This window comes from Eriocheir sinensis, chromosome 30 (assembly GCF_024679095.1).
Source record: "Eriocheir sinensis breed Jianghai 21 chromosome 30, ASM2467909v1, whole genome shotgun sequence".
NCBI classification, from domain to species: domain Eukaryota; kingdom Metazoa; phylum Arthropoda; class Malacostraca; order Decapoda; family Varunidae; genus Eriocheir; species Eriocheir sinensis.
This window is the reverse complement of record NC_066538.1, coordinates 16305325-16317573: the sequence shown is the minus strand read 5'-3', so window position 1 is coordinate 16317573 and position 12249 is coordinate 16305325. Positions and strand designations below refer to the sequence as shown.

At 44.4% G+C, this 12249-nt stretch overlaps 1 protein-coding gene across 17 annotated transcripts in view; it reads right to left on the bottom strand.

Annotated features, from left to right (window-relative positions):
* Positions 1 to 702: 702 nt before the first annotated feature.
* Positions 703 to 12249, bottom strand: part of LOC127005652 (peregrin-like) — a 49491-nt gene continuing 37944 nt past the window's right edge. For 7 of the 17 annotated variants that reach the window (XM_050874715.1, XM_050874717.1, XM_050874720.1 and 4 more), the window contains 7 exons: positions 11823 to 11921; positions 11181 to 11332; positions 10245 to 10352; positions 9731 to 9962; positions 8658 to 8890; positions 7000 to 7136; positions 703 to 6034 (listed from right to left, as the gene is read on the bottom strand). In XM_050874715.1, the coding sequence (XP_050730672.1) occupies positions 5836 to 6034; positions 7000 to 7136; positions 8658 to 8890; positions 9731 to 9962; positions 10245 to 10352; positions 11181 to 11332; positions 11823 to 11921 (1160 nt within the window). In that variant the 3' untranslated portion in view covers positions 703 to 5835. Of the gene's footprint in view, positions 6035 to 6999; positions 7137 to 8657; positions 8891 to 9730; positions 9963 to 10244; positions 10442 to 11180; positions 11333 to 11822; positions 11922 to 12249 lie in introns of those variants that run through there. The other 10 variants (XM_050874716.1, XM_050874731.1, XM_050874732.1 and 7 more) reach the window with 8 other exon arrangements.

Below are 12249 nucleotides of genomic sequence, written 5' to 3'. Positions count from 1 at the left end.
TGGTAAACTCTGGAACTGTCTTCCTCAGTCTGTATTTCCTCTTTCCTACGACTTTAACTCTTTCAAGAGGAGAGTATCAAGACACCTCTCCTTCCAAAACTGACCTATCTTTCGGCCACCTCTTTGGATTCTTTTTAGGAGCAGTGAGTAGCGGGCTTTTTTTTTCATTAATGTTTGCTTTTTGTGTGCCCTTGAACTGTCTCCTTTGCTGTAAAAAAAAAAAAAAAAAAAAAAAAAAATCTTAATCTGATAAGGTGACTTCCCAAGAAGAACCTGGTTTTGGAGCAGGAAAAGTAACTCAGGAGAATAAAGCCAAGCACACAGTGGTCCACACACCACACCAGTAGTCACTGGGGAGGAACACAGGTCTGTGATATGTTGCTCTGCAATAAAAAATTTATTATAAAAAATCAAACATCCTTTCATTTCTTGAGGTGACAAGATATTTTCACCTTGAAATATAATTGCATGCCCACCATGCATGCTCCTTTATACCTGTGTAGAGTCCTGGCCCAGTGCTGCCCTCAGGCTGGCAGGCCATCCTTACTGACATGAGTATTAAGGATCAGCCTGCATGAAATTCCTTGATGGAAGATCCAGGCAACACTATTTGTGGAGTTTCTTCAGACCAACTTATTGGTCTTGGCCAATTGGTTACTATGGACTGCCCTGCTGGGGACTCGGGGCAAAGAAAATGCATAATAATAATTCTGTACGTGTATTCTCAAGCAGCACCTGTTACAGAAGCGCTTCTCCTAGGCTACATACGGTGGGGAACGCTGCCCCAGAGGCAAGCAGAGGACGAGCTAACTATTGTAGCGAGACACAGCTAGGCCTCGGCCCCGCGCTGGAGGGAGACCGGGAATGTTGTGTGTGTGTGCGGGACGCAGACCCCAACCACTCCCGACTCACACTACAAGTTCACAATGACGGCTAAATGTCATTGTTCTTCCATATGAAAATACATGAAGAAAATTTGACTTACAAATGTAGCTATTATTTGAGCATGTCACCAATATTTGCATACATGGACTATTGTGATTTTGACAGCAGAACTACTGTATATAAGAGATCGTATACAGTTTAAGGCAATCACTTTACCCCGTGAAGGATGCAAGACTCCACACAAGCAAAGAACAGATACACAGGACTGTCTCAACCCTCAAAGTCCAGTTCCAGTGTATCACCGAGGCCGCCAGAACCACTCCTCGCCGCCTCCACCAGCATTACTCTCATGAGAATTACACCTCTTAACACACTGATGCATAGGGTATTGATATTTCTGTGTTGGTACAAGTTTAGTATGAAATGTTTGTTGACAAAAACTAGATTGTCACTATTACAGAAAATAAAGTCAGGCACTCTCAGGCTGACAATAAATAAATAAGAGACTCGCATACATCATCCCTGGTCACCTGCAAAAACCCAAGACTGTCACTGATAACCTGACCTCTGGCACCATCCACCAAGTACCTGACTGTGGATGTGTCTGCAACCTCACACTGTACAAGACACCACTTTGGGCTTTCAACATCTCAAAAAATTTCGTGCTTGAAACCTTGTTGCTGTGTGTGTGTGTGTGTGTGTGTGTGTGTGTATTTACCTAGTTGTAGTTTTACAAGGCCTGGGCTTTATGCTCGCGTGTCTGTGTGTGTGTGTGTGTGTGTGTGTGTGTGTGTGTGTGTGTGTGTGATTCACTTATGGTCTGATTATGTACTTGACTTACAATCGTCAGCTATAGTTAAGTATCCTCCTCGTTTTGAACTTGGAGCAACATTCACAGGTCTCTGGGTGCAGCTGGGACCTCACACCCCACACACCATCTCCCTTGCTTACTTAAGGGGGAGGATAGTAACCTCTCCTGTCAGGGAAAGAAAAAAGGGTGGGGGGTCTGAACAAGGAGCAAACCTCAGCCTGCCATGAGACAGTTGAGTGCTTAATCCACTGCACAACAGAGGAGTGTTTGTGTGTCTGTAGCCCTGTAGCCTTCATGAACACTACAGCACTACACATGATGCTTTACAAATGTATAGCATGAAAAATCAGTGTTGTTTGCAATTACCAGAATACACTGAGAACAATGTTAGTGAGTGTTGGGTGTCAGGGTGAATAGTGGTACAGGTGGTGGTGGTGGTAACGTGACCCTCTATACTCTACAGCCTTGGGTGCTCTATGTTACAGACGCACAGTACAGGTGCACAACACCTTCAGTATGTTCAGTTCATGCTCAACTGGCAGTGCTTCGTGGAAAAAGCAAAGTCTTGTTTCAGAACCCAAACCTGTGTGTGTGTGTGTGTTTGTATGTGTGTTATTCACCAACAGCTTGATTACTTGCTGGACTCTTTAATTGCCAGCCAGTACCTATCCTCAATCTAAAGTACAAAAACTCAGTATCAACAGCAGGAGCAGAAGCCCACTGCAGCGTTCCTGTTCCCTAAACAGGCATCTTAAGACATCTCTGAATACACACAGAAATATAACTGTTTCTTTCCTTCATTCCTTTGTTGTAGAGAAAATCAAAGACAATAATTACACACTAACTCAGGCAGTGACACAAACCTTCCTTGTGATTAATACTGATTACAAGATCCAACAAATCTGCTTGCGAGAGAATTACCAACTGCATTACAAAATTAAGTATAGAAATCCTCGAGATAGAACACTGTTTGCTAAGTAATGAGTGCTATGGTTAAGGCTACACGTGAGTATTCCACCGGGAGACGCGGACACTAGCAGGCTACTGACGACTCACAGGAACACAACAGGCAAGAAGTATCCAAAACATTATGGCGTAGTTACCCAAAGAAGAGGTGGAGCGTCAGATTGGTTGGACCGTGACAAGGGTGACCCCAAAACAACACTGTCCGAGTTGATATCAGAACCACATCAAAGTATTAAGATTGGCCACTAAACTAAAGAACAGATCGTGTGAGTAAAGCATAAGGTATTTTTGCTAAGCCGACCATGACTTTGGCAAGATGAACACACACAGACTCGCGGTGGAGGTGCTTGTGGCTCGCCCCCTGCTGCTCCTCGCCCCTGGAAGATATCGCCGCCCGCACACCCACACGTGCACGTCACTCACTCACACTCTTAACGTCGTACTAAGGCAGTATTACGAGAGACCTTCCACCCAGAGCATTATATGGACTCACTTTGATCTTCACAACATAAAGCTTACACGTCTAGATTTCCATAAAAAAAATATAATCTTAATACAGTAAAACATTTGCAATCTCATTTGGGTAAGCACACATATCTATAATTATAATAATGCATATATAGATATATAGATATAGATATATAGATATAGTTTTCTCTAACTGCGGAAATGATAAGTCCCATTCTATAAGCAAGTGGTAACCCTGTGCTGTCTCAAGTCTTGGGAGTGAAAGGCAAGTGCTGTCGTGCTGCTAAGGTCTCCCTGGAAGGTGACGGCAGCCAATGGCGTCTTGCTCACTCGTTTGTCATTCGGTCCTTGTAACGTTCCCCTAAACACTAAAGGGACAGACTTTCACACAAGCCATCCATCCTTTTCCAAACCTTCCCTTATTCAGTCCTTCCAACACTCCCCTCAACACTAAAGGGATAGACTTTCACACAAGCCATCTATCAATATTCAGCCATTCCTTTCTTGGTGGACCAGAGCCAAGAACACTACGCAGACTTTGGCAGAACTCCTTCATACTGATACAACAAAATGTCTCCAGCAATTACATATGAAGCAGGTACAGGTGTTGGTGTGACACTGCAGTGTGTGGCAAGTTATGAGTTAAATGTGAGAGGAAAGTCGTGCAAACATGTCATATTAAACACAATGAGGGATGAGGACCAAGACATTGAAAACAAAGTGAGTGTGATGACGAAAGCACCTCAGTTCTGCTTGCATGCACAAACTCCTCCATCTCAAGCATCACTCCTCTATTCTGCCACACACACATCCCTGCCTCAGACACACCACATCACCTGCGACTGACACACACACACATACGTTGCTCAGCCCTACGCATTCTACCTCTATGTAATGTGGGGGAAAACATAAAAAATCAATAACCTTAAATAACTGACATTTTCCCCCGCATTACATCTATACCATGCCACACACAAATAAGTTCAGCATTCTGCAGAACAATATGAATCCTGTCAAAATAATATTAAAAAACAATGAGCAACTCAACTCTTCTCATAATAAAAAGTTTAAAACACCTCCTATACTTCACTACTTCCCTCAGCAGTAGTACAACCTGCAGAACATTGCTCCTTGTCATTCAGTGTGTTGTCTTACACTGAAACTCACTGCCAGAGAGGCTGAATGCTGGAAAACACTTGCCTGGCTGCCTCCCACACTACGTCTAAACCTAATGTACTTTGTCTTCCTTTCATTACTTCCTTATCTCTCTTACCAAGGAATGCACACATGAACGTCACTGGAGATAACGAGCCTGACTAGTCTACTGTTCATGCTTGTAAATTTTGGTAAAAAGATAAGTCCAGTGATTCTGTAGACTGAAGAGGCAAACATAGAAAAAGATCAAAGTGAGCATTGCAACTAACTCACTTGATGGAACGAAGAGCATTCCCCTTAAAATAACTTATGACAATTTTGCAACGTCAGTAAAAGTGAACAAACATATAAAAAATAACTCTTCTGCCTCAGCTGCCGTCCTTAAAACAATCAGGTAACACACACGACACACAGCTTCACTTGTGCATCTCACGTCAGACTGGTAACCCTCGTGTCTCGGCTGAACCTTCCCTGCAGCCACGAGACGACCACCTTAAGAATACTTGCTGTCTTACCTCCTACTCAGTGGCAGTGTAGAATTTGTAAGCGTGATACAATACAACACATTACTCTCCCATCAGAGACAGACTCTTGAATATGTATGAATGTCTTACAGTCATAGTAAGCAAAAAGTCAGATGTGTGTACTCTAAAATTACCCACAAGCACCATATATGTAGTCATTACTCTAACGCTCTCAGCTCCACACTTAAAAAATTAAATAATCCACTTCCGTGTCTACTCTTATCGCTCACCGATGATGCGCCGATGATGAGGGGAAGGGGACTCCAAACGACACTTTCTGCAGATAATTTCAGTCCTGTGAACTATTTATTTAGGGGCACCGAGCATGGTAAGCAATGTCTGGTTTCAGAAGTTCGTGTGACGTCAATAACATTCGTATAAATATCAGTAGCTATAAATATAAAAATCTGCAACGTTAAGGCTCCCTCATTACTGGACCCCACTCAACTAACGTCTACCTATGGAGTCCACACCCACAGTATGTCCCAAGTTGTCTCATCGGCCTGGCGTAAGGACCTCAGTGGACCCTATCAACCACTGGAGGCGGATTCGTGCCTCCATCGTCCACTCTCACCGGAAAGTCCTTCATCACTTCCCCAGCCTGGAATAAGGGCTTCAGTGGACCCTATCTACCTTTTGAGACATATTCAACCCTTCATCGTCCAAGTCCACACCGGAAAGTCCTTCATCACTTCCCCAGCCTGGAATAAGGACTTCAGTGGACCCTATCTACCTTTTCAGAGGCATATTCAACCCTTCATCGTCCAAACCCACACCGGAATGTCCTTCGTCGCCTCACCTACCTGGCATAAGGACTATCGCACCCTACCCATCCCAAGTGTAAGGGATTCAAGCTACCACAGAGGCCACACCCACACTGGAATGTCCGTTGTCGTCTTCCCAGCCCGGCGTATGGATCTCACTAGACCCACACCTACCCCTGGAGTGTGGACCCGCGTCTGCACACCCACAGCGGCGTGTCCTGCGCTGCCTCACCAGTCTGGCGTTGCCGTCGCGCCTCGGCCCTCAGCTCGGTTCCTCGTTGTCGGAGTCACCGCTGAGGCCAGTGTTCTCCCCCGTCACGCGGCACCGGTGTAGGATCGCCTTCTCGTACGCCTTCTTCACGGCCTTACGCTCTGACGGTTTCCTTGACTCCACCAGCTTAGCCTTGTCCAAAGCTGAGTCCACGCCCAGAGGCTCCAGCTTGAAGCGAGGTAACCACTGCCTGCATGGGACGGAAAGAAACTGTGTGAGTGTGTTGGGATGTGGTACACTTACGTACATACACACACATTCTCATTCACAAAGTCTCTCTCAATTTCCAACTCTAGCATTCTACCATTCTACCCTTAGCAGAGGTTCCAATTAGAAAACAGTGTGTCGGAGATATAAACAGATGAATAGATAATCCTCTGCTACTTGGTATTTGCCTCTCTCCTATTCAGCATTCATCACTATCCTTCACCTTCCCTCTATCCTCTTCCCTTTGTGTAAGTCTATCACTGTCTCTGTTTCCGATTTGCTTCTCTGTATTCATCTGTGGGAAAGTGTCTTAGAGTCTAATTTTGTTTCCTGTCCCCTGTATCCTTCCCTCTGCCTCTGTTCTGTCTATATGTATCTCTATCAATATTTCCATCTCTTATTTGCTTCTCAGTAGTTATAAGTTGGTAAGTGTTTTTGAGCTTCCTTGTTTCCTGTCCCTTGTATCCTTCCCTCTGCCTCTGTGTTCTGTCTATATGTATCTCTATCAATATTTCCATCTCTTGTTTGCTTAGTTATATGTGGGTAAGTGGTTTTGAGCTTCTTTATTCCCTGTCCCCTGTATCCTTCCCTCTGCCTCTGTGTTCTGTCTATATGTATCTCTATCAATATTTCCGTCTCTTGTTTGCTTAGTTATAAGTGGGTATGTGTTTTTGAGCTTCCTTGTTTCCTGTCCCCTGTATCCTTCCCTCTGCCTCTGTGTTCTGTCTATATGTATCTCTATCAATATTTCCATCTCTTGTTTGCTTCTCTGTAGTTATATAAGAACATAACATAAGAACGTAAGGAGTCTGCAAGAGGCTGGTCAGGTGGGTAAGTGTTTTTGAGCTTCCTTGTTTCCTGTCCCTTGTATTCCTTCCTTTGCCTGTGTGTTCATCTTGCTTCCTCCCTCCCTCTGTCAGTCTCTCCCTCACACATGCACACACTCACCAGGTACGCTTGTTGTCGAAGAACAGCACCAGATACATGGGTGACGGGCCAGCCAGCGCCAGCACGTCATCTGGAGGCACTGGGATGGGCACTCCATTGTGGAAGTAGCCGGTCTTGGGCATCTTGGGGTTTATGATCTGTGGGGAGAAATAAAGGCTGGTGATGCTGAGGGAACTTAACATAAACAAAGGCTGGTAATGCTGAGGGAACTTAACATAAACAAAGGCTGGTGATGCTGAGGGAACTTAACATAAACAAAGGCTGGTAATGCTGAGGGAACTTAACATAAACAAAGGCTGGTAATGCTGAGGAACTTAACATAAACAAAGGCTGGTAATGCTGAGGAACTTAACAAACAAAGGCTGGTAATGCTGAGGGAACTTAACATAAACAAAGGCTGGTAATGCTGAGGGAACTTAACATAAACAAAGGCTGGTAATGCTGAGGGAACTTAACATAAACAAAGGCTGGTGATGCTGAGGGAACTTAACATAAACAAAGGCTGGTAATGCTGAGGGAACTTAACATAAACAAAGGCTGGTAATGCTGAGGGAACTTAACATAAACAAAGGCTGGTAATGCTGAGGGAACTTAACATAAACAAAGGCTGGTAATGCTGAGGGAACTTAACATAAACAAAGGCTGGTAATGCTGAGAACTTAAAATAAATAAAGGCTGGTAATGCTGAGGGAACTTAACATAAACAAAGGCTGGTAATGCTGAGGGAACTTAACATAAACAAAGGCTGGTAATGCTGAGGGAACTTAACATAAACAAAGGCTGGTTATGCTGAGGAACTTAACATAAACAAAGGCTGGTAATGCTGAGGGAACTTAACATAAACAAAGGCTGGTAATGCTGAGGGAACTTAACATAAACAAAGGCTGGTAATGCTGAGGGAACTTAACATAAACAAAGGCTGGTAATGCTGAGGGAACTTAACATAAACAAAGGCTGGTAATGCTGAGGGAACTTAAAATAAATAAAGGCTGGTAATGCTGAGGGAACTTAACATAAACAAAGGCTGGTAATGCTGAGGGAACTTAACATAAACAAAGGCTGGTAATGCTGAGGGAACTTAACATAAACAAAGGCTGGTGATGCTGAGGGAACTTAACATAAACAAAGGCTGGTAATGCTGAGGGAACTTAACATAAACAAAGGCTGATGATGCTGAGAGAACTTAACAATAAAGCCAATGGACGACTCTTCAGACTACAGCAGGCCCTCTATGTAATGCAAGATAGGTACCAAAGAAATTCAAGCAAAATGGAGGTGATATTTCAATGCTATTTATCGATTTGGGAATGGTGGGACTTTTTGGTGTGTGTGTGATGACCATTAGGAAATTAGGGAAAAGTGAGTATGATCTTCAAGAGTGGGAGACTCATAGCCCATCCAACCCCATAAGGGAAAATAAAGACGCTAAACAAGAAGAAAAAGACGAGAAGTGTGCGTGTGTGTGAGTGAATCAGCTGTAGGGTGCATTATAAAGAAACCTTCTAAAAGAAATGCACTAAATGGAGGGTCTGCTGAACCTGTTCTATTGCAGATACACAAACCTCAAAACTTAATCAAGAGGAACTGGCTGTTATGGATTACTTATAACCTAATGAAGCCAAGTTTGCAATGGGCCCATGCAGGCTGTGGGTGCTTACCAGTGCAGGGTACCAGGGGTAGCCGCGACACTTGGCCCACACCAAGTCCAGGGGCTCCAGGGGGATCTGATCGCCGGTGTGGCCAGAGCCGGGCGACTCCCCCTCCACGCTGGAGTCGCTGCCGCTGCCGCCGCCTTCGGAGTCGGTCTCGGAGGCTGTCTCATCCTCCGTGTCGATCAGGCTGGAGTTGGACTCGGAGTGGGTGTCTTCGTCAGTCTCCGGGGGGATTTCTGCTTCACGGAGAGAAAAACGACTTCAATGAGAAAATTGAACACTAGGCTAAAAAAATATTGTCTTTTATGTCAGCACACAACAAACGGTCAACACCCACCCAGCACCAAACACGGCCCCACACTTTTCCTGCCACCAGTGGAAAATGAGGTAATAAGTGCTGTTACTCATAACAATGATGATAATATAATAATAATAATAATAATAATGGCACTACCATAAACAACTGCCTGCACCATGACGGGCTCGGGCCAACCATCAGGCCCATATGGATTAGCCTACCGGTGCTATAGGCCACATGAATAAAAAAAAAGTAAATAAATAAAAATAAATAAATAAATAAATAAAAGACCTAAGATATCTAAACAGCCTGTCAGGAGAGGAACTTCCAGGCAACACACTAACTCACACCCCCAACAGAATCCTCCTTTGCCATTGTTGCACCTCCAAAAATCTCTGCAAGTGAGCTGAACCACACATGAATTGAAGCAACGTGGACAATAACATTACCCTAACACTATCCCGTACAACATCTCTCAATCCCTAGTGCCATATTGCAGGTTAGTTTCCACTCCACACACTGAACAATCTTCCTTCATCTGTATTTCCTCCTGCCTATGACTTGAACTCTTTCAAGAGGAGGGTATCAGGACACCTCTCCTCCCGAAATTGACCTCTCTTTCAGCCACCTCTCTTGATTTTTTTTCTTTTAGGAGCAGCGAGTAGCGGGCTTTTTTTATTATTGTTTCTTTTTTTTGTGCCCTTGAGCTGTCTCCTTTGTTGTAAAAAATAAAAATAAAAATAAAAAAAACTCATCCCTGCCTTCCCAGCCCTACACTAACCTCCCCCTTGGCGGTACATCTTGAAGGAGTCCTTGGCGGGTGGGGTGCCACTGTCGGACAGGTTGAGCGGCAGCAGGCCCTCGGGGAAGCCCAGCGTGTCAGACTTGGAGGAGTGCTGAGGTGGAGAAGGAATCACTGCATCTCCGACTGTATCATTATGGCCCTCGTCCTCCTCCTCCTCCTGCTCCTCCTCCTCACAACGGACATCATAAACACCATCATCATAACTCCACTGCCCACAAAACAAGGAGTAAAAAAATAAATAATATACATAAATAGATTAAAATAAAACAGCATCAATATCACACAAAACATCATAAACTCCACTGCCAACAAAACAAGGATTAAAAAAATAAATAAAATAAGTAAATAGATAAATAACATAAATAAACATCAACAGTATCACACAAAACAAATATAAAACAATAATTGTCCATCGTATACAAAAGCAAACACTCCACAGAAGAAAAAGAAAAAATAAATAAAATTAAAATAAATCAGAAACTCAACTCACCGCAGTGGGCGAGGTCTTCTTCCGGCGCACAGCCTTGGGGTCCGGCAGGTTGGTCTCCTCGTCGCTGTTGGTCCCGCCCGAGCCGCGACGCTGCCGAGGGAAGCGCTTCTGACGGACAAACGAACTCACGTTGTTCTCGGGGCTTATTCTTTTTTTTTTGTTTTTTGTTTTTCATTTTAGTTCTATTTGTTACTTTACTTTATGATGACGAGAGGAAGTTGAGGGAGTAAAGAAATGAAGAAAATAAGGAAAAAGAAGCATAATAAAACGGGACATTTGATTATTTTTTTTGCTTTTCATTCTATTTCATTTGTTAATTTACTTCCTTCCTTCCTCCTTGTCACTTATGCTGTTTTCCTTCCCTCCTTCCCTTCTACCCATCACATTTTTCCTCCCTCCTTCCCTTCTACCCATCACATTTTTCCTCCCTCCTTCCCTTCTACCTCCGTCACTCTCTTCCTCCCCTCCTTCCCTTCTACCCCTATCACTCTCTTCCTCCCCTCCTTCCCTTCTACCCCTATCACTCTCTTCCTCCCCTCCTTCCCCTCTACCCCTGTCACTGTCTTCCTCCCCTCCTTCCCCTCTACCCCTGTCACTGTCTTCCTCCCCTCCTTCCCCTCTACCCCTGTCACTATCTTCCTCCCCTCCTTCCCTTCCGTCACCATTAATCTCCCATCCTCCACCCTGTCACTGTTCTTCCTCTTCCTCCTCTCCTGCCCCTCACTCTTCTTTCCCTCTATCCTTATCCTTGTTCCTCCTCCTTCCTTCTTCCCTGTCAATTATGCTGTCTTCCTCTCCTCCTGCCTCCATCATTATTAACCCCTCTTCCTCCTTCCCTGTCCCTCTTACTCTCTCTACCCTCTTTATTTTTATCCCCTTCTTCCCTCCCTCTCACTTATGCTGTCATCCTCCCCTCCCTCTCCCTCCCCCCCTCACCTTGAACAGAGCGCCGGCCTTCTTGGTGAATAGGACAGAGGTGCGCCGGTTGACCCCTGAGGGAGAGCTGGGCACGGATGGCGGTTCCTCCTCTGGGCCGTCCTCGCTGCTCTCCTTGGCCTGGCCTGCCGTGTCGCCCGCCTCACTCTCCACTGACACAGAGAAAGAAGGATTCAGAGTTAGTTGTGGTTTTCCTTTTCTTCTCCCTCCTCCTCCTGGTGATGGTTCTCCTCCTCTACTTAGGTATCTCATTAACATCATCATCATCATCGTTTAACGTCTCACTAACATCAAGTTCAGTATCGCTTCCTTACTTCCTATTCATCTTCTTTTCCCTTCGTTCCTCCCTCCCTTTATTACCCTTCCACTTAACGCATTTGTTTTTAAGGATTATATAACAAAGGAACACAAAGGAACACAAAGGAAGAACAAACAACGTGCCCTTGAATTGAAGAGAAGAGTGAGAGTTAGTTATATATGTGTTGCGTTTTTGCACCAAGGGAGGTCAACACTTTTAACTAACTCCATCCCAAAAGTGGAATTAAAAAGATAAAAAAGCCACATGACTGTTGATAAATACTGATACTTTTAAAAAAACTCTGGCATTTGTCTTAAAGTTGAACGAACAAGAGGCCAACTCACATTTCTTGGCCGGGGGGCTGATGGATGGCCCGGAGAGGGTGCGCGGCCTCTTGGGGGGCCGGCCTGGGCCACGTTTCTTGGGGGTCTCATGCGCCGAGTCTGTGTGGGGATGTAACATGAAGTGAGGAAATCGTATTCACCAAGCCTTGGTAAAGTTTTGTAGAATTATTGTGTTGAGTTTGGATATGAGAAAACAGAGAACTACAGAGACTAGCTGACAACCTATGAAGAAAATATGCTAACTTTTTTTTTTTACAGCAAAGGAAGAAGCTAAAGGTCAAAAACAAATATGAACAACAAAAAAGGCTGAGCATTTCTCCTGTAAAAGAAAATACAATAGAGTGACCAGAAGAGAGATCAATTTCAGATGGAGAAGTCTTGATACTCTCCCTATGAAATGTGTCAAGTCGTGGGCAAGAGGAAAAGG